Raw genomic sequence first — 26,111 nt, forward strand, 5'->3', positions numbered from 1 at the left:
TTTTTGAGAGAGAGAGGTTTTTGCTATAGGGTGCATGCACTCCCACTTCAGAACCTTTGCAATTGCTGTTTCCTTTGTCTAGAGAGCCTGGCTTCTTCCCATCCTTCAGATCTTGACTTAGATATCTCCTTCTCAGAGAGTATCCCGGATCACTCCATCTACTGTATGTCCTGATCCAGGCACTACAAAGGACCCTGTTTATTTACTTTATAATGTTGATCTCACTATCTGAGATACTCTTGTTGGTTTGCTTGTATATTTTCTGTCTTTCCTGTTCAAATGTAAGCTGCCTACGGGTGGAGACATTTTTTGCTTTGTTCACCATCATATCTTAGAGTCTAGAAGAGTACCTGGCACACAGTAGGCCCTCAGTGAACATTTGTTGAATGAATGAATGAACGAACATGTGAATAGGAATAAGGCTGCACACAATCCCAATTTCAGGCCTGGAGTCTACAATTAGAGAAAAAGGTGTTCAGCTTTCACTTTTTAAATTTTAACACTGGCAATAACAGAAGGGCAGTAGCTCTGGCATGAGGTGTTAGACATAGAGCCCTGTAATAGCCTCAGAATAACAGGTCTCTAGCAACTGTGTGCCATTTGGAGTCCCATTGTATCAAGCTGAAATCTTTAGATAGAGTCTCAAGAGCACAGAAGTATCTGTGTAGGATCAACAGGAAGCACTTTGCAGATTGCTGTCCCCATCAGCCCATTTTCATAGCACACTGTCTTTTATGGGGTGGCTTCCCTTGGTGTATAACCCATCTTCCATGGTGGGCTGAGGAATGGGGCCCCTGTTCAGCCTCCTCTGGTGTTTCTCCTCAGGGATCAGTAATGGGGAAGTGGTGGACTGGATGGACTCGACTGGGGAAGAAGTGAGCCTGTGGCAGAAGATGCGTCAGTACCCAGGGTCTTGGGCAGAAGGGACCCTACAGCTCCGTTCCTCGATGGTCAAACAGAAGCTGGGTCTATGAGTCTTCCTCTGAGGGTCCAGCCCTGGCCAGGGCAAGTCAGAGGAAGTGAAGAAACCAAGAGCAAAGACTTATAATTTAATGTGTGTGCTTGTGTGTCTTGTTTGCATGTGTACAAAACTGGTTCTGCAAATCTCATTGTGTTAGCTAGAGTGATGCAGACTCATTCCCCCTTTTAAAGTAGGTTCACAAGTAAGGGTCTCTTTAAAATGGCTTTATTTGTGCATGGTCTAATTTATTTCCAGAATCCATTCTTACATCTTTACGAAGTTTAATTAACTTAAAAATATTTTAAAATAACATTTTATCTTCTGTCCTGCTATCCTTATTTCTACTTCTCCAGAAAGCCCTGGCTACCTTTGGCATTAAGGTGTACCTGATCTGAGGCCAAGGCTCTAGGATGCAAGGTTGGGTTATTATAGACAGGGCAATGTGGGAGAGAGGTGGGGAGGTCCTCTTCTTCTTCTCTAGTGGATGCTTTTAATTCATTTTCTATCTTGATACATTTCTGGAACTTGGTTTCTTATTTTTTAAGCATTTCTACCTTGCTTGGATCTGATGTTTTTCTTTGAAATATTAAGAAAAAATCCTTCAGCTCTTTTCATTTCTAGGCTCTTTTACTAGCCCTTTGGGGGACCCTTATAATGGAGCCACTTTAGGAAAGCACTTTAATTAGATAACGGCTTTTTGACTGAATCATGAACATGCCCACTGAGAGCTTCTAGCTGATCCCAGAAGACCCAAGTGACTGAAGGCAAAGTGCCTCCCGGCTCATACTAACTTCTCTGCATTTTAAACTGAGACAGCAGTTGTTGGAAAGAGAACTCCTCACTTCTTTACTGAAACATGAGACATCTCTCTATTCTCATGTACCACATCTTTCTTAATGTTTGTATTTGGCATGTGTCAGCACACAGAATATGGTCCATATGCCACTGTGTTAGCCAAAAGAGCCAAGTGTGGTCTAAACTGGCCCGTGTTTCTCAAGGCTAGGGACTGTTAGCACTCCAAGAGAATGTGAACAGAGAATCTCCCAGTTACTCTGACTTCCTACCTGAGGTGGCTTCACTTGCTGTTTTTTTCTAATATTTCTTAAACTGGACCTAGATGTAACATGGATGTGGTGTGTTGAGGCTGTTCAAAGAAGGGTCTGATGAGCTAAGTTTCATTTTCTGGTACTCACTGGTCTTTTTATTCCTACAAGTGTATCTAAGCAAAGTTGTCTGTGGAAGGAGTCTATACCAGAAAGGAATTCCTTCTCAATAGAGTCAGCTACTGGCTGTCTTTCCTGTAAGGCCACTGGATTGAGGGCAGCTACAGTGATTGCCATTGAATGTGTGAACCGAATGGAGGAATGTTTTGAAAAGCATTATTTGGTGTGGGTCGATACTGTAATGGAAGACATAACTTGGGATCCGAGCTGTAACTTGCTCTTTTGTTCTCCACCCCGACATGTATGTGTGCTTCAATAAAGCTTTCTCATTTGTCAAACGTTTGCATTTGTTAGTTCTATAGATGCTTTTGTGTCCAATGTCCTGACTTACTGTTGTTTGCTTTTTGTGTGGCTTGAGGGATCAGAACCAAGGTGATAAGTGCCCTTCCCTAAACATCCTGGGCTGCTCTGAAGAAAATTTGCCTTTCTCTACTTGCAGCCTGATACCTTCATTGAACTCTGATCCCTTGTCCTTTGTGCATTTTTGGTATCTAAGGAGAGAACTAAGAACCCATCTTTATTTTTTTCATTACTGGAGGGTACATGTGAGCACTAGAGAGAGATGGAGAGAGGAGGAGAGGAGAAAATATCCCCCATGGGGCATAGTCATGCCACAATCCCTTCTCCTCTATCTCTCCTGCCTTTTGGGATTTGGGGCACACGTGCACATGTGCCTGGCATGTTTCTCGTCACCAGGTCAGGGACTCAAACTGCAGTCAGCCATGTATGATCTAGCTGCCTTAATCACCAGGCCATGGAGCTGGCCCAAGAACCCATCTTAATAGTAACACCATTTTCCTCTTTCAATTACCAAGGAAAGTCCTCTTTTAGTCCTCCACACATTCCTGTGCTGGAGGAAGGAGAGAGGTTCACAAAGGAAGTGGGGAAGACATTCCCTGCTATAAGCACTTCTGTCTTCATCCTTCAATTTCTCTGGAAGATGGGACTTTTTTCCTTCATTCTTACTACCCGTATATAATTTTGAAACAGAAATAACACAGATGCTAACTAACCCATCTCAGAAATAAGGCTCTGATTTGTCAGAGCCCAAACGAGTCTTTTGCAAAGGGTATTAATATATATATTGAATGCCTTTTGTGTGCAAAGCTTTATATATTATTTTAAAACTGTTCTCTAACCACTTCATGAAGTAGGAAATTGTTCCTTTTTACAGATGAGGAAATTCAAGCCCATTGTCACATGACAGAGTTGGGATTTGAATTAAGGTCTGACTACTGTATCATGTTACTTTCTATAAGAATGATATGTGTGTTCTGGGTCAAGAGTCAAAGGAAGGGAGGACTAATTTCAAATGTCTTAAAGGAGCTTAATTTATAAACTAGGACAATCAGAATGCTTTGGCTATTACCTAGCTGGCTTAGTGGCTGTGTGTGTGTGTGTGTGTGTGTGTGTGTGTAAGTGTAAGAGAGAAAGTAAACGGGGAATGGGAGAGGAGAGGTAGAGGGAGAGAGAGTAAGACAGAGAAGTGGGGGAAGAGGGAAAAAGAGATGTCAGGGGGTAGAGAGGGACAGAGAGAGAAAAACAAGAGGTATGTATAGGGCTGGGGTTGGGCCAGGCCCTTTGGATCTGGCTCTGGGCCTAATTCTTCTGTGTTTTTTTTTCCCTTCTACTTTAAGAAATAGGATTTCTTGAGAGAGTAAGACAGAGAAGTGGGGGAAGAGGGAAAAAGAGATGTCAGGGGGTAGAGAGGGACAGAGAGAGAAAAACAAGAGGTATGTATAGGGCTGGGGTTGGGCCAGGCCCTTTGGATCTGGCTCTGGGCCTAATTCTTCTGTGTTTTTTTTTCCCTTCTACTTTAAGAAATAGGATTTCTTGAGTCAAAATTTACAAAGGTCTACATAATAGATTATAGATTATAATAAAACTTTAGTGGCTTAAAGTCACACCAGGCACGCAGGAGTGCACACCCAAGATCCCGAGGAGAATGGAGGAGAGGGAATTGCAGCGTAGCCATGCCCCCTGGGGGGTGATTTCTTGCTTTCTGTCTTTCTTTCTATAGCACATGTGCCCTGTAGCAAAAAAAAAAAAAAAAAAAAAAAAAAAAAAAAAAAAAAAAAAAAAAAAAAAAAAAAAACTGAAACCAAACCAAACAAAAACACCTCTCAAAAAAAAAAAAATAAATAAAAAAGAACTTTACCTACATAAAGCAATATCAATTTGCCATGACTACTCAAGATAAAACAATGTTCCTCAGTTGTTTTAAGATAGAAGAGAGCACTTATATGGAAGTGTTAGGCCCAGGTGGGAACGCTACTCAGAGGGTAGAGGGCCTCCTCAATGTTATTTTTGGACCTTTGACCTGCTAGCATGTCTTGGCTTGCCACTTGATGAGTTAGTATGATAAAGATAAGGAAGGGCATTCATCTTTCTTGGTGTGCAGTCTTTGCCTTTGGAACTGCAGACCTTGTCTGGCCAGAGATTTCCCACATAAAATCATTGTATTTTGTCTTCTGCCCATAAGTTGCTGCCTGCCCCTTATAGCGCCTGTATTTTCCTGGAAGGAGGAGGGAGAAAGAGGACCGTTTTGCTCCAAGTTTGATCATTTCCTTCATGTCCCATCCCACCTGGAAACTGCCTAATTGTTTATTTCATGCATTAAAAATGAGATTTTCAGTAATCCCCCAGTGGAAACAGGCTCTGTTTGACTCATTGCTATACCTATATGCTCTAGACTCATGATTTATGTCCCATCACTCTGCTTTAAAGAGTGAATTTTCTTGGGATGAAAACTTTTGTTTTCCTCTTTCCTCCTGGGCTCCCACTGAGTCTTGTGTCTGAGTAAGATTATAGGAGATAGATCTTTCTCTTTGCTTAGGACTTTTAGCCATCTTTAAATGGAAAGTAGAGAAGAAGTAGAGGTAGTAAGGCATAATGTCTTCCCCTGGAGCCAGGCTGCTGGCATTTAAATGACTCTTTCACTTATTTGCTGTCTGATTTTAAGCAAATTGCCTAACCTTGCTGAGCTTCAATTCTCTCATCTGTAAAATGGGACTAGGCTGATAAGTACCTACCTTGTAGGGTTCTAGTGAAGCCATGTTGTCAGTCTAAGTCTTTAGAACGACACCTGGCACACAGAACAAGCTCGAGCATCAAGAACTCTGCTTCTTATCTAGCCTTCTCCCTTCTAGTTTTCTACTGATGACCTCCTGGGTAAAGCTGAAGGAAAAAGGCTGCTGAGTCTTAACTATGACCCTGGGTTTCATGAGTTTTTAGAAGAAGGTTCTTGGCAGCAAGGGGAAGAACTCATTTATTTTAAACACTGATGCACCAGTGGGTGGGACCGAAGTCAGAACAGGGACCTGTGTGTGGCTCCACCTTAAGTAGCCTGACCTCAGATTTACATAGGCCTGGTTCTTACTCTGTGCTCATCTCTGAAAAGTGCGTATCTGCGGACATTAGCACATGAGGCCGAGTCTGTCTCCCTTTTCTTTATACCTGCAGCAGTGGTCTTAAGGTTTCTTAAATCATGGGCAAGGGACAGCACTGTCTGCCTTTCACTATGGGACCTAGAGGACTTAGTAAGAAGGGGTTCTTGCACATGAGCCAGCTAGAGGGGCCAAGGGAAAGCATACTTCTTTCTTCTTGGACTTTTTTTTTTTTTTCCCCAAGTTCCCTGATGTTGCAGTCTAACTCTTAGACGAAGCCATGGTTCATGTAACATTTGTGCCCCAATGCCCTAGGAGAAATGACAAGCAAGTTTAAGAATATTTGTAGCCCAACCCTCCCTGTGTTATAGTTAACTTCAAGGAAAATCCAGTTTCCATTGCCTAAAATGTCTTATTTAATCTGTTGAGATGGTGCTGCCCTCTGCTGTCACTTCAGGATAGTGGAACCATGTAACGCAGCCAGTTAGAGAATGAATGAGTTTAGGATTTACTTTCCTTGAAGACTTTGGAGAGCAGTGCAGAGGCCAAGGTTAGGAAAGGAAGACCTTCTATCCCTAATCCACTGCCTAGGGCCTGTCCTCAGTCCTTACCTTTTATGATCTTCCAGAGCTACCTAAAGCAGAAACTTGCTTAGAAATAGTACTTCAGAAACCTACAAAGACACCTGGTAGTAGTGTCTCAGGATTGAAGAACCTCATCCACCTCAAAGCCCTGTCTCTAGAAATACGGGGAATCGTTTCTTCCTTTCATTAGGCTCCAGTTTCAGCTAATGAGGAGGCCTTTTTCCTTGACCTCTACCATGCCCTAGCTCAAATTCAGTCACATATGTCCCTTTGTTCCCGGCGCTGAGTCAACTCCTGGTTGCTTAGTAGGTAGTCATCAATGAATGTGAAGATTTCTTCAGGGGTGACAGGCTCCATATAGCGTTCCCGGTCAATTCCCTGCTTGTCAATTAACACCATGTTGAAGTAGGAGCGAGTGAGGCGCTGGAATTGCCTAGAGAGAGCGACCCAAGGGGGTGTGAGACCTTGTCCGGCATTTGTCCCACAGGGTTCTGCCACCTTCTGACCTTTTACAGCTCCTCTGATGGACTAAGTCCTTCCCCACATCCCTTATCCCCATCACTTCTACTACCTGGATCAAGCACCTTTGCTTTTCCTTGCCCAGACCCTACTCTTGCTGACTCTGCATCTAGCTCTGCTAAGCTATCCCTTCCTCACCCCAGCTGGGGCAGCTTTGTTATTCCCAGGCTATACTTCCATTGTAGGCCCCTTTAAGCAAGGCTATCACATATTGCTATGCAGGCTGCACAGAAGAACTTCCAGAGATACCTGTCACATATGAGAGGTCTTCAAAAAGTTTATGAAAAATGCATATCATGAAAAAAAAAACTACATGTGTTTTTCAAAAGCTCATACTTGAATTACATTTTTTTCCACAAACTTTTTGGAGTCCCCTTGTACACTATGATATGTGTGGACATTATAGCCCTGAGGCTGATAAATTGGTTAACTCTTCTACTGTGGCTGCAAGAGTGCAGTCTCCTTCTTCTGAGTGTTTCTTAGTCTCTCCTCTAACTGGGACTGAATCTTTCTGTCCCCACTGAGACTGAGCCTTAAAGGCAAGCATTGTTTCTAGAACAGAGAGATGGCTTCATGGGCCCTGAGGATATGTGGTGGCATTGGAAGGGTAATGGACGAATAATGAGAAAAGTCAGCTTTTACCAGCTGTCATCTATAGCGTTATTTTCACCTGGGTCTGTTGGATATAATTCAGATTTCAGTGTCTTGAGATGCCTTTTTCTTTTTCGGAGACATAGACAAAGAGATGAGACCAGGAGGCAGCAGGTCTCCCTTACAGAGGCTTGTATAAGTCCAGTTCAGGTCTAACTGTTTCAGTCAGGCTGTGCTTCAGTCTCCAGAGGTGCCTTTAGAAAAGCACATTCTTGAAGTTTTTTATTGGGGGGGAGGGAGAGTGGCTGGGGATCTGGCTTTTAAGTCCCCATTTGACTCTGATATACTGCTAGAGTTCAGAGCCACTCTCTGGTCTTACCTAACATACCCGTGAGTTGAAACGTAAGAAGTGCCCCAAGAGAGTAGGGTCTGGGGCTTGTCCTCCACACCCCTGTTGCTAGTGACCTGCCTAAGGTTTCTGCCCACCCCTGCCCTGCAACCTCCCAGCCTGGACCTGAGCTCCTCGATGATGTTGGCTGACAGCTGTTGCTCCCGGATGCGCCCCACCTCCTGAGGTGGCTGTCCCACCAGCTCGATGATGGTCACATGCCGCAGGACCAGTCCACAGGTAGATTGCTGGTAAGCGGAGAGAATATTTTATAGAACAGGCCTTTGCATTTGAACCTGAGGCTACTTGGCTGATTTTTCTGGGGACAGCAGGAGGCAATGTCAGAAAGGAGGGGCTTATTCTCTAACAATTATTCCTGAAGTCATTCCAGAAATACTTTTCCCGACAATGTTTCCTTCATTCTACTGAAGTGTAAAAAACCAGTTACACAATGTAGAGTAAAGCAGACTAAATTATAGGAACATAATTATTGCTTAGCTTTGCATAGGTTTTAAACTACATAGGTTCTTTTTTTTTATTTAAGAGAGATTTTTGCTCACTGGAGAGACAGAAATAGAAAGTGAGAAATCACCCCCTGGGGGGATAGCTATGCACACAATCCCTTCTCATCTCTCTCAGGATTTTGGGCAGGCACACACACGCACTTGCCATGAGTTTTAAGCCACCGGATCCAGGACTCGAAACATGGTCGACTATGTGGGAGTCCAGCAACATAACCATTATAACATCTTCTGGCCCCTAAGTTTTTGTTTTTAATCTCTTTACATCTTCTATTTACTTAGAGTGCTTTAATCATATCATCAAGATTTTCAGTCTTTGTATTATTTTTGATAATCTCCCTTATGTGGCCTCTTTATTTTAAAAAGAAAATTCACATCTCCTTTTTTAATTTGATTTATCTTATCTTTTTTTTCTTGATTAAATTTGTTAGCGTGTTTGTTTATATATTGTTTCTATGCTTTTTTTTTTCCCCAAAATTTCAAATTTTTTCTCTCATCTTTTTTTTCCCCCTTTGTACTTTGGTGCTTTTTTAATGGATGGCTATTGTGATACAATAATGGCTATTGCTTATTGAATACACATACTTAATGCTTTGTAGAAATATTCTAATTTAATCTGCACAATACCCCTAACAAACTAGGTGAGGATCATTCTTTTTCTTCAGAGGAGAAAGTAACTTGCCCAATTTTGCATGACTGTACAGTAAGATAGTGAACCAAGACTCCAACTGAGGGCTGATACCATCTTCCCAAGTGAGTGCTCTTGCTTTATCGCCAGGGCCTACTTGCACAGTCTCCAGGATTTCTCTACAATAGAGCCCAGTGTGCTTTTCATGACATTTGTTGCCTTCTTCTCACTAGGCAGCACTCTATAGCCCTGTCTCTAACAATTATTCCTGAAGTCATTCTTTGTCCTGCCTTGTTCTGTAGGGTTACCTCTTAGTTGGTTACCAGGGAGAAGTTTAAAGAGACATCAAACACTCACTGGTGCCCCACCCGTTTTTTCTTTGGGTTCCTCCTCTAGTCATGACCTTCAGAGTCACTGACCTCATTGGCAGATTCCTATTTTTGTTCTTGTTTCCAGTTCAAACTGAGCTGTTGCCTTTGCCTTTTTTGGATCCCTGGAGTATGAAGTCCTTTATGGTGTAGACCCCCAGATTTGTCCTTTTGGTAAGACCACTTCCATCATGGGCCTCTGAATATTGGCTTGGCAGCTTCTAAGATTCAACCTTTAGACAACTCTTTTTTTTTTTTTTTTTTTTTTTGAGAGATTTTCACTGTAGGGCGCGTGCGCTCGCCAGACAGACAGAGAGACACATAGAGACAGAAAGCGAGAAATCACCCCCCAGGGGGGATGGTCACGCCGCAATCCCTTCTCCTCCATTCTCCTCTCGGGATCTTGGGCACGCACGCACACGCGCCCGGCGTGAGTTTTAAGCCACCGGGTCTGGGACACGAACCGCGGTCAACTACGTGGGAGTCCAGTGACATAGCCATTACGCTAACTGCTGGTTCCCCCTTTAGACAACTCTTAAATAGCTTCTTCTCTTACCTAGGTATCCATACCATTGTAGCAGGCCGGAGTTGTTTCTGTTAGTCTTGTGAGCACACCCTGAAATCTCTCTAACAACCTAGTCTGTTCTTTTTATAAGTTCCCACAGTCATATCTATTCGGTTTTCCCTACCTCTCCTTTCCCCACTAGGGACTTTAGCTAGGTATCTCTTGGAATGTTAAAAATCTTCACGGAACTCCCTCAATTTGCTTTGAGCTATCACAACACTTTTCTTCCTCTTCTGCTCCTGGAAGTAGTTAAGAGCACAGATCTTTGAGTTGGACTGCCTGGATTCAATCCCAGTGCTACGACTTACTAGCTAGTGACTTTGGGCAAGTCACTAAACCTCTCTATTCCTGTTTTCTCACCTATTCAACAGGGATAATAGCAGTACCTATCTCATAATGGCTGTTGTGAGAATTAGATGGATTTGTGTGAAGCATATAGATCAGTATCTGGTACTTAAATAGCACTTACTGTATTAATGTTTGTGCTATTATTCCTTGAAAACATAAACATACTTAATTCCCAACATTTTCATTTCATCATAGCTGTCTTACAAGTCTCTCCAGAGTGCTTTGCCACAGTTCTTTTCCATCTCTCACCCAGCGTACCATAAGTCACATCCAACATTACAGTGGCCTCATTGCCTTGTCAGCAACAACATAGCAGTTAACAATGTGTTAAATATCTGTATGGTAAAACTGATAAAATTTTATCCACAAAAAGTTTGAGGGAGTAGGGTTTGAGCTGCAGAGAGCAACTTTTTTATTTGGAAAATGTAAGGGAATAATTGAAAGGCGCTCAGCCCTAATTAGGGGAATGGGTCTCACCTGTAGCATAGAGAGCTGCATTTTATAATATCGGTTTGAAGGATCAGGAGATGAGATGATGAGGAGTCGCTGTTTCTCATAGAACTGATCCAGAAGGCCAGCAGCCGAGTTGACATTGACATTGATCTTCATAGCTAGGGTGGAAGCAAATGGCCAGTCAGAGGATAGCCTCCTTTATCTTGGGTAACTAACTTAACATCTTGAGACGTTCCAGTCTTCCAAGTTAGCCTTTTCTGGTTGTTTTCTCCCCTTGTAGGAAATTCTGAAAGGACACTGGGATATTTTAAACCCATCTTCTTGGGGTAGGAGTATTCTATAAGGGAGTATTGACCTTTAAAATAGACACATCTTACAACCCCACATTGCATATCATACACGTTACTATTAGACCCCTGGGCCAAGGTGAGGGGAGATCTTCCAAAACACTTCTGATCCCTTCATTCCCCGGTTTCACTCACGAGCACAGATAGGTGGTGATCCTGACCACTGGCGGCTGGATTGGCAGACCCTAGAGGGGGTCCCCTGGCGCTCATAACCACCATCACAGTGGTATTCACAGGTGGCACCATAGTTGTTCCCCTCTGAGGTGCAGGTGAGGTAGCCATGCTGTGGTGGTTTCAGAATTGGGCAGCGTCTCACTGTCAGGAAGGAACTCAAGTTAGGGGATACAGTGTCTCTTATAAGAAAAGAGAGGGCACCTATGCTGTGCTCTCTAGACCAAGAAACAGGGTAATAAGAAAGAGGACTTTTTGGGACCAGCAGATGGCATAATGGTTACGTTGCTGGACTCCCACATGGTCGACCACGGTTTGAGTCCCAGGCCCAGAGGCTTAAAACTCATACTGGACACATGTGCATGCATGCCCAAAATCCCAAGAAGAGAGTTGGAGGAGAAGGGATTTGGCAAGGCTATTGTCCCTAAGGGGTGATTTCTTGTTTTCTATCTCTCTGTCTCTCTCTGTCTCTCCAGTGAGCACACATGGCCTGTAGCAAAGAGAGAGGACTTTTCTGTGTTTCCAAAGGTCAATGATAAAGTCAAATTTTCTTTTCTCAAAAGAATTAAATCTGAAATGCAGACAGAGGTTCACAAAATCTGGGAATATAGGTAAATATACATATTGTAATCAAAAGACTATCAATGTGTCAAAGAAAATATTATCATTTATGTTTCTGGATTTTATGAACACCTTGTGTAAAGGTGACCACCTTCTAGAATTACTTTTTTGTTTGTTTGTTTTATTGCCAGAGGGCACATATACTTGCCAGAGAGAGAGAGAGAGATGGAGTGGGAGGAGAGGGAGAAAGCACCTACATTAAGATATAGTCGTGTTGCAATCACTTCTGGTCCATTTCTCTATCCTGTCAGGATTTAGGTCATACATGTGCATTCACCTAGAGTGTTTTTCAGGTCATTGGGGCTGGTAATTGAATGGCTGGTCATGTGGGATCTGGTTCCCTTGACCACTATGCCATGGGGTTGGCTCTGGAATTACTTTTGCTTTTTAATTTGCCAGAGGGTGCATATGCTTACCAGAAAGGAGAGAGAGAGTGAGAGAGAGAGAGAGAGGACTAAGAGGACCGGAAGAGATGGCCATGCTGCCATCCTCTCTACTCCATTCTCCTCTCAAGATTTTGGGCATGCACGCAGATGTGCCTGGTGTGTTTCTAAAACCTCTGGGTCCGGGGCTTGAACTGCATAGTTGGTTATGTGGAATCCAGCCACCTCAAGCACTATTCCACTGGCTCACTCCAGAATTACTTTTTTTAAAAAAATTCTCCCTTTTTATCTAAAATTTTGCTTTAAATAATCTCTCTCGATTTGCATTTTACTATACATATTGAAGGGAAGGCAGGCTGCTTCATCACCATTTTGCTTAGGTAGTTCATTGCCCAAATATTCAGTTTTATAGCTCAAAAGTTCTACCTTCTATGAAACACTAGGATGTGAAAATAATTCAGCCAAATTTTATGGCACAGTGATTCTCTTTTCTATACTTTCCAATGAAATATTCCTCATTTTAATCTGTCACCTTATCAGAATGGGCTTTGCCACTTGAATTTGTACCAGCATTTTGATTATAACCACTTAGGTAATCTTTAAGAAGATCAAGGCTTTCTGTGGAGCTCTCCTCTTACTCTGAGCCCTCATCAGAATACCCCTCAATATCAATTTGTGATGATGTAGACTTTTCCAGCTTGGAACACAAAATTCTTCCAGCCTTAACCATTGCCCAGTGACAAAACCACTTTCTCATTTAAAAATTTTTTTTAATAGCAGCTCCCATTTTTGGTAATGGCTTCTTTTCTTTTCGTTTTTCTTTTTCTTTCTTTTTTTTTTTTTTTTACTTTCTTCCCCTTAGATTTTTGCCATAGGGTTCATGTGCTTGCCAGATGGAGATGGAAAGAGAAGGAAAGTGAGAAGTTACCTTCCATAGGGGGGATGGCCACACCACAATCCTTTCTTCATTCTCCTCTTGGGATTTTGAGCATGCACGCACACATGCCCACATGATTTTCAAGTCACTAGGCCCATGACTCAAACTTTGGTCAGCCATTTGAGAGTCCAGTGCCTTAACCACATGACCTGCTGGCCCCTTTAATTTTACTTTTAATAGTAGAAATAAGTTAGAAGAGTCTTAAATATTGGAAGAAAGGCTAAGCAAAATATGATATATTCTTAAAATAGAATATTATGCAGCCATTAAAACTGTGATTATATATAAAATATTAATCTTAACTATAATTTAAAAAAGTATAAATAGACAAAAGATTGGAAGGAAAATATAAAAAGGTTCATAGAAATTGCCTCTGGGTGATGGAATAATAGAATTCTTTTTCTTTATATATTTCTTATTTTTCACATGTTCAACAATGAGCATGAATTAATTTTAGGGTGTGAAAAGCAAAGCAAAACAATACAACACAAAGCAAAGAGGAAGAATCAGGTGGCCAACACCACCACAATTTCAGCAGAGATGAACAGCTGACAATGAAGATGAATTAGATTTGATAATTTTGAAGGCCAAGGAAAGAAATAGGTATAGATCTTTGTGAATTTTATCTAGATTTAGGAAAATGAAAAAGTCTTGTTGAGAACTCAAGGTTTTTGAAATGTGTGTATGAACATATAATGTAGGCTTCCTGAATGAGTCTGTTTAGTGAACCTGGTTTTTCCCTCTCTCAGTATAAACAAGGTGTGTCTGTTTCAGGCAAGACAGGTGAGGGCTGTGGTGGGTTTCTAGGTCAGAGTAGAGTAGGAATAATGAACAATGTGAAAACTTAAGAATTCTTTCTGACCTTGTACTTTAACAATGAACTTGCAGCTGGCCCGGTTGTAGGCTCGGTCATACGCAGTGTAACGAATCACATGCTCTCCTTCTGGAAAATGAGAGCCAGGCTCAGGTCCCCGAAGTGTCACTCTGCAAGGCACAAGGTGAAAGAGCCACCAGGGATGAGGCCCTTAGAATTGAGGTCTGAGGCACATCATCATGTAGCCTCAGCCTGTGCAGTTCTAGTGTTAGCAGCCTGAGGACTGGAAGAAGCTGCTTGGAGGTCTAAGGGCATCCATTACTCAAGCTCACCTGGTGATGGTACCATCAGCAGAATCTTTCACCAAGGGTGGGTCCCAGTATACTCGAGCAGTCAGTTTCTCTGGCTCTGCCATCTTCTCACGTGAGTGGGGACAACGGATCTTGGGGGGATCTATGTCTGCCAATGTCAAAAGTCAAATGCTGACTCATGGGTCCCCTGCCTTCTCTGGAAGAAACCCATTGAAGGAGTACCACAAACAACCAGGGAGGTAAAAAGATCAAGGTGCTCAAGGAAACTCGGAAAGGAAGGTCAACTGCAGGGGAAATGGTCATTTTGTTAAGCATATGCCCAGGTTGCCATCCTCCTAGTGAACAGAAATGCCTTCTGTGGTGAGAATTCCAAAAAGAAAAAAACAGAGACTTTTGTAAGACAGGGTCTTTCTGTGTCCTCCCTCAGTCTCCAGTGTTAGCAGAGATCATAGGTATAAGTCACTACTCCTGGCTCTTCTTTAGACACAATCCTGCAATTTTGTACAGACCAGCTTTGAGCTCTCACCCCACCTGCATCAGGCTCCCCAACTTGCATCAACTGCAGGTATGTGCCATCATGCCTGTTAGACTGGACCAAGAGTTGAATTCTGGTTTTACATGTGGTCCCAGCATGTGGCATATAACATCTTAGTAGCACTTGACAGTGTGGGCCGACAATTCCACATCTTTTGTGAATATAACCCGAGGGCGATTTTATTTTTATTTTTTAATATTGCCAGAGGGCATATGTGCTTGCTGGAGACAGACAAGAGACAGAGATAGAGAAAAAATAGAAAAGCACTCCCATGTGAATGGTCATGCTGTAATCCCTTCTCTTCTACTCTCCTTTTGAGATTTTGATCATGCACACACACACGCCTGGCATGTTTCTCAAGCTGCTGGGTCCAGGACTCAAACCATGTAGTTGACCATGTAGGATCCAGCTGCCTTAACCATCACACAACCAGCTGACCCTGTGAGAGTGGTTCTTTGCAGTAGGACACCTGGGAGCACCCAGCACTTACCTACACATACAGGCTCGCCTCCACTCCATCGCCCATCTTCCATGCAGATTCGGCTGCGGTCACCCTCTAGCTGGAACAGCTGTAGTCACAGCGGGAGTCAAGAAGCACCCCATTTGTGCATGTATAGGTGCCACTAGTGATGAGCGGCAGTGCATGGCATCTTACCTCTAAGAGAGAACCAAGTGGCAAGCTCAGTGGCCTATGGGACTATCTAGAGGTGATGTCTGGCAACTAATACAGTGAGAATCATATCAGAGACAATAGAAAATATAGAAACCCTACCAAAATTGCCTTTATATTTTTGTAACTGTCTTTTTTGTCCCAATTGTTTTATTTTCATATTATAAAGTACAACAGTACTCTTTAGGGATCTCAAAGAAATAAATTATTACTTGTCCAAGGACAGAGACTTTTGGAATCAAACCTGAGTTTGTGTCTTGGTGCCACCTCTTACTAGCTCTGTGCCTTGAAAAAGTTGTCTTGTTTCTCTAAATCTCAGTGTTTTCATTGGTAAAATGTAGATATCACAGAGAGTTGTTGAGCAAATTAACAAGAGACCATGCATATAAACCTCTGGGCTCATACAAGGCCTCAACAACTGTTAATTTTCATTTCCTGTGCCTCAAATGCTAGAAGCCTTTGAGTATGTTCAAAATCTTTTTGAGTATAATTTTGGTGATCCCAAAGACACTCCTCACCTGAGGCTCACTTACTTACATGCCCAAGTGGATGGTCCCTCTATCTGGGTGGGAATACAAATCAGACCAGCCCTTAGAGGGCCACATGAGGTGGTATTTGATAAAAGAATAATTCATGTGCTTTAGTCACCACATGTGTCAAAAACTGAGACTGCCACCCTGAATTAATTGTGAGTCTGTGCTTGCCAAAGTCTTGTTTATAATACCTGAGATTTTAAGGTATCAAAATTCTAATCCTATATAAATTCAATTGTTAGAGCATTTGGTAAACATTCTATATAGGCTATATTCATTTTGCTCCTTGGCCAAATAAAACTTGACTATTACTGCCTTTTCTGTTTTCCAGTATCCCTTGTGTAAAAGACTTATGTAAAAATGACCTCCTTGAAATCAGGGCCAAGAAAAAAACATTTGTGTCCTCAAATGAATTGTTTGCTTAATATTACATGACATTTAAAATAAGAGATCCCTAGTATTTGTTCTTTTGTTTCTTAAGGAAGGTCAATACTAGATTCAATGTTCAAATGTAGAAATCAACTCATTCTAGGTACCTGGAAATATGTATGTCTTCATTCCTTTAACTGGTTTATGTTCATTTATAATTTATACCCTTATATTTTTCAATTTTGTCAGGCCAATTCAAATTCATTTTGTAAACAATGGGGTCTAAGTCCTGAAATAACTCAATTATAGTCACCTGGAGGGATGTCAGGACTTCTTTCTTTCTGGCTATTAGACTTCTCCTTTTCTCCACAACATCATCTCTGACTAATTCCCATTTCTCTCTGAATGGTCAGCACTTCTGCACCCAGTTACACAACATTCATGTGTATATATACATTTGTGTTTCTATCCTGTTAAGCCTATAAGCCGCCTGTGGGTAACTGAGGAATTGAGTAAGATGTTGCAGTGAACAACACAGAGCTCTGCACATATGGATGCTCTAAGAACAGCATCCATCAATGAACATATGGACAGATAAAGCTCAGCTGCTAAAAGGGGTAGGCCATGGAGCTTAAATAAGAGGCAGAGATTTGGAAGCTAAAAGCAGACATGATTGGAATGTGTTTGTATTAGTATCCCCACATTCTAGCCTTAGGGATTTTTGACTATCAGAAGAAAATGAAGAATAGCAGATGTCCCAGAGCTTCGCTGCCAAGCCCTTCTAAGGCTACAGGCCAGGTGGTATAGTAGTTGACCACAAGTGGGAAAGAAGCTGAGATCACACATTCTTGGGAGCTTCAAAAAGCCTACATCCACATGAGACCTCAGGCCCAAGCCTTAGCCTCTTACATGCATTCTGGGCTCCCTGAATCAGAAGGCCTGTTTGCTACTGCCCATATTGCTTGGGTAGTAACCACAGGGAGAGAAAATGAACTAAAAGGTTAGGTTGGGGACTGGCCTTGTTGGAGGCCCATGGAAAACTCCCAATTTTCACTTGAGAAAAGGGCATAGTAATGCCTCCAAACATATAACCTCAGAGGTTATGTGGTTGACTAGCTGGCTTCTCTCACATACACATCAGCATATGCACACACACAACTTACGCCTGCAGTAGGCAGTTCCAGACCAATGTCGGCTTGGCAGGCATTGCACCGACTTCCGACCAATCAGTCGAAAGCCCCGGTCACAGGAGAGCTCACAACGTGTGCCCAGGCTGCTGTGATAATTTCCTCCCCTCGGTGAGTAGCATGTGGCTTCTCCATCGTGGATATTTAATGTGTAACACCATCGGGGGACTGTAGCAATAGAAGAAAAGTTAGCTAGAGGTATAATAATCAAGACAGTATGATGTTGGCTAAAGGACAGACATAAAGATAAATGTAACAAAATAGATATCCCAGAGATAGACCCACACAAGCATGCCAAAATGATTTTTGACATAGATACAAAAACAATTCATTGGAGGAGAGATACCTTCAAACAAATAGGGCAGGAGCAATCAGACTTCTTTGTACAAGCAAAGAAACAAAAACAAGAAAAATATCCCCTCAACCTAAGTCTCACACCTTATATAAAATTTAACTCAAAAATGGGTTGCAGACTAAATGTAAAAACTAAAACTATAAAACTTCAGGGAAGAAAAAGAAAATCTTTGGGATATAGAGAGAGGCAAAGAGATCTTAGATATGACACCAAAAGCACAATTCATAAGAGAAAAAGCAACAACAACAACAATAAATTGGACCTTGTCAAAACCAAAAACTTGCTCCGTGAAAGGCACTATTAAGAGATCAAAGACAAGTCAGAAGCTGGGAGAAGATATTTGCGAATTACATATCTGACAAAGGACTAGTATCTAGAATATAGAAAGAGCTCTCAAAACACAACAGCAAAAATCAAACAATTCAGTTACAACATGGACAAGACATGAACAGACATGTCACTTGAGAAGATACACTGATGGTAAGAAGGCACATGAAAAGACATCCATCATCATTAGTCATTAGAGAAAGCAAATTAAAATCACAATGAGATCTACTCATTACTCTTTAAACTTAAAAAAGACAAACGAAACACAAAACGAAACAAACATATGAGAATACCAAGAGCAATACCAAATGAAGATGGAGAGAAACTGGAACTCTCTTATATTGCTGGTGGAAATGCAAAAATACAGCCACTTCAAAAATATTGTGGTAGCATTATTTATTTATTTATTTATTTATTTATTTATTTATTTATTTATGCATGCTTCTTTTAAAGAAAGGTACATTTACCATATGATGCTGTGGTCCCACTTCAAGGTATTTACTCAAATGAAATGAAAACCTGTGTCCACACAGAATCTTATACATGAATGTGTAAAGTACCTTAACTTAATTGCCAACAGCTGGAACCAACTCAAATGTCTTCTTATGGTTGAATGGTTACTTTAAATGTGGTTTATACATACAAAAGAATGTAGTGCTGACCTACAAATCTGAAGTGCATTCTGTGAAGACAAAGACGCCGGGCTCAAAAACCTACATACAGTAGGAGGCTACATGCAGTAGGAGGCTACGTACTGTAGGATTCCATCTGTACGACAAAAAGAGGGACAAAAGTACAAATCAATGGATCAGAGGTAGAGGTAGGGGATGACCTCAAAGGGGCAGCACTAGGCAGTTTTTTGAGGTGATGGAGCTGTTTTGTGCTGTAATGGTGGATACCTGACTCTATGTATTTGTCAATAGTCACAGAACTGTACGCTAAAAAGACTGCATTTTTGCTGTGTATAAATTTAAAATTAAACTTTGAAAAACATTCAAATATAAACTAGAAAGAGGAAGGGAATGTGACATCAAAGAAAGCTGCTTAGGAATGAAAGTCCAATTCCAGTTCAGTACTGAGCACAGAAAGTTATAGGGCCATTAAATCATAAAAGCCTCATAAAGACGCCTCATTTGCTATCTGAAATAAATGACTGCAGTGGGTTCAGACTTTAAAGGAACACATAAACAAGCAGAGAGTCATCTACGCAAGGATGCATGTGAACATGGCACAGATCTGTTCACCTAGGGTTGGGAAGGTTAAAGCTCCATATGAGCTAATTCAGTTCCCGAATCCTAAGTGACCAAAAACAGAGGCTTTGAGAAACACACACACACACACACACACACACACACACACACACACACACAAGCAAAAAAAAAACCCTAAAAGAAAAAAACAGAAACAAAAAACAAAAATAAAAATTTATGAGGCGCTAAAGGGACAAAGAAAGACTAAAGCCTCTGCTTGAGTGCAGCTGGAGAATGAAGACAGATGACAGTGAGAAAACTATTCTTCAACCAACACCACGCTCGGGGCTTCCAGTATTAGTTTCCAGCCTGTGGCAGTGACACATGGCTGCCATCTTGAGACACCCTTTCCAAATTACAAAAAGTCTCTTAAGCACTACAGTTGCAGAACTGTTGATTATAAGGCCACAACACATATCATAAAGACCTTACATGGGAGTCTGGGACCTCAACCATCACTCCTGCTCCATTTCTGTCCCATATTCTGTCAAGGAAAATACATGCTATATTGTAATGGGTAGAACAAGCAAGAATGGTAAGGGAAATATAAAGCTCAGGATAAATGCTAAGACTGTTTAGCCCAGCTACTGTAAATAAGTTCAAATTAGTGAACCCAGAGCAATCCTTGCATAAAGAGAAAATGTTGGATTTCTGGAGAACAAAAAGACAATCTCAATTTTGTTCTTTAACTTTTCTTTTTAAAAATTTGCCAGAGGGTACATGCACTATACTTTTCTTTTTTATTGTCAGAGAGTGCATGCGCTCATCGGAGAGGAAGCACCCTCCCATAGGGCATGGTCATACCGCAGTCTCTTCTCTTCCACTTCTCCATCCTATTGGATTTTGGGCGTACACACACATGTGCCCAGACTGTTTTTGCAAGACTCTGGGGCTTTGAACCACATGGTTAGCCATTAATCACGAGGCTATGGACCTGGCCACGTTTTCAAATAAGGAAGAAGGTAGCTTCTGGAAACTATAGCCTGGTGACACTGACAGCACTGGTAGCATAGTGTTCTAGAATATTTAAATATAAGGCTTATGAGCAGTTAGTCAGAGAAATGGTGATTTCCGGTAGTCCTCGAAAACAAGTAATTCTAGACTGACTTCATTTCCTCTTTGGGTAGGGTCACCAGACTGGTAGAGCAGGGCAAATAGTGGGTACACTATGTGGAAGTAAATGAGGCATGTGACAATGCTTTTCATGCCATTGATGTGGGTGAGATGAAGAAATACATGAGTGGTGACAATACAGTTAAAGAGACTCATAACTGGCTGAACAATTGTACCTGAGGAATGCTGATTGGAAACTGAAATCGAGAATGTGGTTAAATACTGTCTAGTGAAAATGTCTGGTAGGAAATGTGTTGGTCTTTACTGAGTATCTATTGTGTGCTTTCACCATGCTACAGATTTTCTTTTTCACATACATCATCTTATATAGTTCTCCTAATAGCCCTATGAGGTAGGTAGTGTTTATCTCTATTTTGTAAATGAGGAAGTAACTTGCCCAGGGTCCCGTAGCAAGAAACAGCTTAAATTTGAACCCAAGCTTTTTCTACTCTAAAAACCATGTTCTTTCTAACCACATTATCTGTCACTGCAGCATGACAGGCTGTTGTTTTGAAGTATACACTGACCCTTTTTTTTGGGTTGTTGTTAGTTTTTACTATAGGGATATATAGAGAGAAAGTGAGAAAGCACTCCCCAGGGGGGATGGCTATGCTGTAATTCCTTTTCCTCCATTCTCCTCTCGGGATTTTGGGCACTCATGCACAGGCACCCAACGTGATTTTCAAGCCATCGCGTCCAAGACTCAACCACATGAGTTGGCCATGTAGGATCCAGCGCCCCTCTATTTCCGTGCCCTTTTATCTACACCCAGCTCTTTTTTTTTTTTTTTTTTTTTTTTTTTATTCTCAGAGAGTGCATGTGCATGTGTTCCCCAGAGAGAAAGAGTGAGTGAGAGAGAGGGAGAAGAAGCACCTCTCAACAGGGCAAGATCATGCTACAGTCCTCTTTCCTCTATTTCTCCATCATGTCAGGATTTGGGGCAAGCACAGACATGCATTTGGTGTGTTTTCCAAGCTGTCAGGGCTGGAATTTGAACCACAGTCAGTCATGTAGGATCCAGCTCTCAGTGCATAGTGCTTAATTACACTGTTACGGGGCTGACCTTATACTGCACTTTTTGCATAGGTAATGTATACACATGGCTTAAAACTCCAAAAGGATGAGTTACACAGTAAAATGTCTTCCACTTTCCTCCCATTTAGCCCCCTTCCCCCAAAACCACTGTTTAATAATTTCTTTATACATATAAAGCAAATATTGGTACAGTTTCTTATTTTTATTTCTTTTGGCATACACAGTAGCATATTATGCATACTATTCCCACCATCGCTTTTTTTTCAACTTAATGATACATCTTAGAGAGCTTTCCATATCGCTACGTAGGAAATAAGTGCTTTATTTTGATAAAATAGCATTTATAAAATACAGAGGTAGTGACTGGCACATGATACAAGTCAAAGAGCACATGTCCAGAGTCAAAGAGCTAGAAATTAGAGGAGCTGGGATTTGAACTCAGCCCCATGACCTCTCCATAGCTATTCTCCAATCTCTTTTTAGGGTGTATAAAGAAAAGAAAATGCTGACAACAGGATTGAAAGGGCCCTCTCTGTGATTATCTCCAGATAACTCAGGCAGAGTGACCAGCTTGCTCAGGGCTTAGACAAGCTTTGAGGGCAGCAGTAGCCCAGCAGACTAAGGGTATACCTGTCTCCAAAGTAGCAATCAGGATAAGGCAATGATGGAAAGTGCAAGATCAGTGAAAATGGTACCAACCTAGAGCAAACTGTGGCTGTTTGCTCTAAAATAATGATATGCTTTTTATTGGCTACTTTTTCTATTTTTTACAAATGAGTGGCATTTTTAATGAAAGAGATGGAATGAGCATGGTATTGGAATCAGGAAGACCAGGGCTTTAATTCTTGCTCTGCCACCTATCTCTAAGCTCTGTGACTCTCTAAATTTAACTTTCCTGAGCTTAGTTTCCTGTTCTGTAAAATGGGTTCCATATAGCTGTTGTGAGAGTCACGTGCAATTGTATGCAGAAAATATTTGGCCCTATAAATGATATTTCCTAAATCAGTGTCTGGATTTGAGTCCTGTTCTTCTTCAACAACATGTTGTGACTTCCATCATTAGTTTCGATCATGCGGCTGTGACTCATGACTGCCATCTGGAGACATCATCTCCAAATTACAGAAAGTTTCCAAGCACTGAAGTTGCAGAGTTGTTAATTATGAGATCACAATGATTTCTTTTTTTAAAGACAGATTTTTGCTATAGAGCATGTGCGCTCACTGAAGACAGAGAGAGATGGAAAGACAGAAAGTAAGAAATCACCCCCCACCACCACCATGGGGGATGGCCATGCTACAATCCCTTCTCCTCCATTCTCCTCTTGGGATTTTGGGCATGCACACACACACTCCTGGCATGAGTTTTGTTTGTTTGTTTGTTTGTTTGTTTTTGAGAGGATTTTGCTACAGGGCATGTGCACTCACCAGAGAGACAGAGAGAGACAGACATGTGCGCGGCGTGAGTATAAGCCACCGGGTCTGGGACTCAAACCGTGGTCAACTACATGGGAATTTGGCAACATAGCCATTATGCTAACTGCTGGTCCCTCGGCATGAATTTTAAGCCATCACATCCGGGACTCGAACCACAGTTGAGTACGTTAGAGTCCAGCAACATAACCATTACACCATCTGCTGGTCCCAGAAATGATAATGATTTTGCTAAAGAGGCTGGAACCTCAGTTTTACATTTCCTAGCCACTCTCTCCCACTCCATCATTGATAACCTCACCCAACTAGATTTATGCCATAAAACTAAGTCACTAAGAGAGTTATAGGACACTAGACCCCAAGGTCAAAGGTCACAACAGAGCATATCTTTTTTCTAAAGAGCTTTATGTTCATTTAAAAATAACCAGTGAGGGGCCAGCAGATGGCGTGGTGGTTACATTGCTGGACTCCCACATGGCTAAACATGGTTTGAGTCCTGAACCTAGTGACTTGAAAATCATGCCAGGTATATGTGCATGCATGCCCAAGATCTCGGGAGGAGAATGAAGGAGAAGGGGTTGCAGCATGGCCATCTCCCCTGGTGGGTGATTTCTCACTTTCCCTCTCACTCTCTCTGTCTCTATCTCTTGGACAAGCATATGTGCCCTAAGGCAAAAATCTCTTAAAAATAATAACCAAAGAGGGGTTCAGCCCCATAGCCCAGTGGTTAAGGGAGCCAGATCCCACATGGTTGACCATGCTTCAAATCTTGGTCCCAGGAACTTGACAAACACATGTGCATGTGTGTGTGCTTGCCCCAAATCCTGACAGGGTGGATGCTATTTCTCTCTGTGTCTCTGTTTCTCTTTGGCAAGTGCAAGCACCCTCTGGCAATAAAAAAAAAAAAAGAAAACAGCAAGGAAGGTTGAAATTAATCATAAGGATGCTAGGTCCCTCAAAACTACCTTTTGCCTCTGTTGCTTTTCACTATCCACTTCTCCCATTTACAGTCTACAATCTGGCTTCTGCTCTCAGAATGCCAACAGTCAGTCAGCATCTACATTTCACATGGCTCTGTGGGAGTGACATACATGGCTCCTTCTCTTAAATAACTATTTTGTTGATGGTAATAAAAAGTAAACCAAAGAGGCAGTATCTAATGAAGGCCAAATGAGTAGTCTAGACAATACACATTTATTTTGGAAGAGGTACATAGTAGGTATTCAATAGTCACTGAAAAAAAGGAATGAGGAAAAGTTCAGGTTAAGGCAGTCCAGAAACAAGAGTTAAAGCCTGGCTGAAGCACAAATTTCATGTCGTGAGGAGTTAGAAGTTGACAAGCTGGGAAGCTAGACTGAGGCCAGATTCTGAATAGAAATGGTCATTGTGGGGCACTACGTTCAGGGAAAATAGAAATATGAGTCAGCACTTGATTCTGTGCATTGCGGCTTTGGGCACATATGAGCCAAGGCTGGATGAGGATGTTTCAGGGAAGGGCGTAGGCGTTTTAGGCCAGACAAGTACTTTGCTTAGCTTGAGAAGCAGTGAGGATTACCTCGGTAGTCTAGGGTGGGAGCACGTGTGTCCTCTTCTGCATATACTTCATTGTAGCTTTCATCTGGATAGTAGCCTGAACCTAGAATGAAGTAGACAGTATCAAGATGGCAATTGCTTTCTCACTCAAGTCTTTTCAACCTCCCTCCCTGCATCCAACTCTGCCTCTTTGTGAGGGCAAGAAACTCCATAAATGGGGAGCCAGGTGGCTACTTAGTGGGGGAATTTCTGATTTGTAAAGCACCAGAACTATTGTGGGTAAACCTTAGTACCTCATGGTCACAGGGTGAGAAGACTCCATAATCAAAGGAAAAATAATCAAATGAATTGACTATCCTTCAGTCCTGTCAATCTAGACTATAAATGACCCATTTTCTTGATGCAACACATGAATCTTGGTGAAACACTGATGAACAAACTCTGAGGGTGGACTGCTGTCTCAGGTAGCAAGAAAAAATAGAGCCTGAGTATCTTTGTCCTAGTGACAGTCCTGTTCATAGTCCTCAAAAAGAAACCGTAACTGAAGTTCACTCTAGCCCACAGGGCCCAAGCCTTTTTGGCTACCTGATTGCATTTACTGGAAGTAGCATGACAAGGCAGAGAGGGATGGCTCAAAAGGCAAGGGGGAATGAGAATAATTTTTTTCAGCAGTTGTCCTGGTTTGGAGAAAAGGAAGGCAGAGTCTTTTGGATACATTTCCTGTTCCTCTAATCAACAAAAGCTTTAGCAGGAAGCTACTTAGCTAGAGAACATTCCTAATCTACCTCAGTTAAGTGGCCCAGTCCCTGGTGAAGGCAGGTCTGTGACTGTCTAGGAGACTAAACAGTGTGTTCCAGCAGACGGCAGGAAATCAGTCATGAATACAAACTAATTGGAAAACAACTTGGTCCTTTCCGGAGTGAAGTCTCTGGAAACTCTCTTTCCAGCTTCGGTGAGCCTTAATGTATGCATAGGAATAGGGCAGCCAGGCAAGCTGGAGTCAGAAGACAATTCCCCATTTCCAGGAGAGGGTGTGCTTTTAGGACAGGGCTGGGTTTTAGTGCTGAAGCCCTTTGGACTGTGTAAACACTCAGGCCACAAGATTGCCTGCCTCCTCTCTCGGATGAGGTACAGGGCCCCCTGAGTCAAAGGGTGGAGTAGAGGGCTAGATAATGAAGCTTCTCCATTCCCCACAAGCCCAGTCTGGGGGCAGAGGGGAGGGAGCATTAGGAAACCAGTCCAACTTGGTGAACAAGGGAATGAATCAAATTGAAAGTTTGCCTTATGAAATCATGTCCTTGTTGGTTTGCCCTCATTCCAGAGGAAAGAGTTCATTTTTTCTCTGTTCCGTAGTTTTATTTTTTCTGTGTTCTGTAGGGTTTTTTTTTTTCCTCCTGTTTTTTCTTTTCAGTTCTTCTGGCTTCCCTTTATTTTTCTTCAGACCTCATCTCTCTTACTCTCTTTTCCCTCATGGGAGATTTCTTTGTGTGTGTGTTGGGGGGTGGGACATAGAATTCTTGTCAGCTGTTTCAATTTAGTATCAGCCTCAAAGCCTTACAGCTCCTGTAAACAGGAGGCCAGATGTGTGTGGTTCCCTGAAGTATTAGGTCTCCCTATTCTTGTTACAGAGCTAGTCTGTGAAGAAATGTTCAGCA

General features: G+C 42.0%; 2 protein-coding genes across 2 annotated transcripts in view; one reads left to right on the forward strand and one right to left on the reverse strand.

Moving 5' to 3' along the window:
- Positions 1 to 1,308, forward strand: part of SYTL4 (synaptotagmin like 4) — a gene marked incomplete in the record, with an annotated part of 71,082 nt that extends 69,774 nt beyond the window's left edge. The window contains 1 exon segment of the mRNA XM_014583261.2: positions 826 to 1,308. Within this exon segment, the coding sequence (XP_014438747.1) occupies positions 826 to 974 (149 nt within the window).
- Positions 1,309 to 4,300: 2,992 nt separating this feature from the next.
- Positions 4,301 to 26,111, reverse strand: part of SRPX2 (sushi repeat containing protein X-linked 2) — a 27,396-nt gene continuing 5,585 nt past the window's right edge. Inside the window, 10 exon segments of the mRNA XM_014583260.2 lie at positions 4,301 to 6,587; positions 7,779 to 7,900; positions 10,560 to 10,693; positions 11,018 to 11,197; positions 13,857 to 13,978; positions 14,141 to 14,267; positions 15,145 to 15,216; positions 15,219 to 15,311; positions 17,390 to 17,581; positions 24,479 to 24,559. Coding sequence (XP_014438746.1) covers positions 6,407 to 6,587; positions 7,779 to 7,900; positions 10,560 to 10,693; positions 11,018 to 11,197; positions 13,857 to 13,978; positions 14,141 to 14,267; positions 15,145 to 15,216; positions 15,219 to 15,311; positions 17,390 to 17,581; positions 24,479 to 24,559 — 1,304 coding nt within the window. The 3' untranslated portion in view covers positions 4,301 to 6,406.

This window comes from Tupaia chinensis, unplaced genomic scaffold, assembly GCF_000334495.1.
Source record: "Tupaia chinensis unplaced genomic scaffold, TupChi_1.0 Scaffold144179_1, whole genome shotgun sequence".
NCBI classification, from domain to species: domain Eukaryota; kingdom Metazoa; phylum Chordata; class Mammalia; order Scandentia; family Tupaiidae; genus Tupaia; species Tupaia belangeri.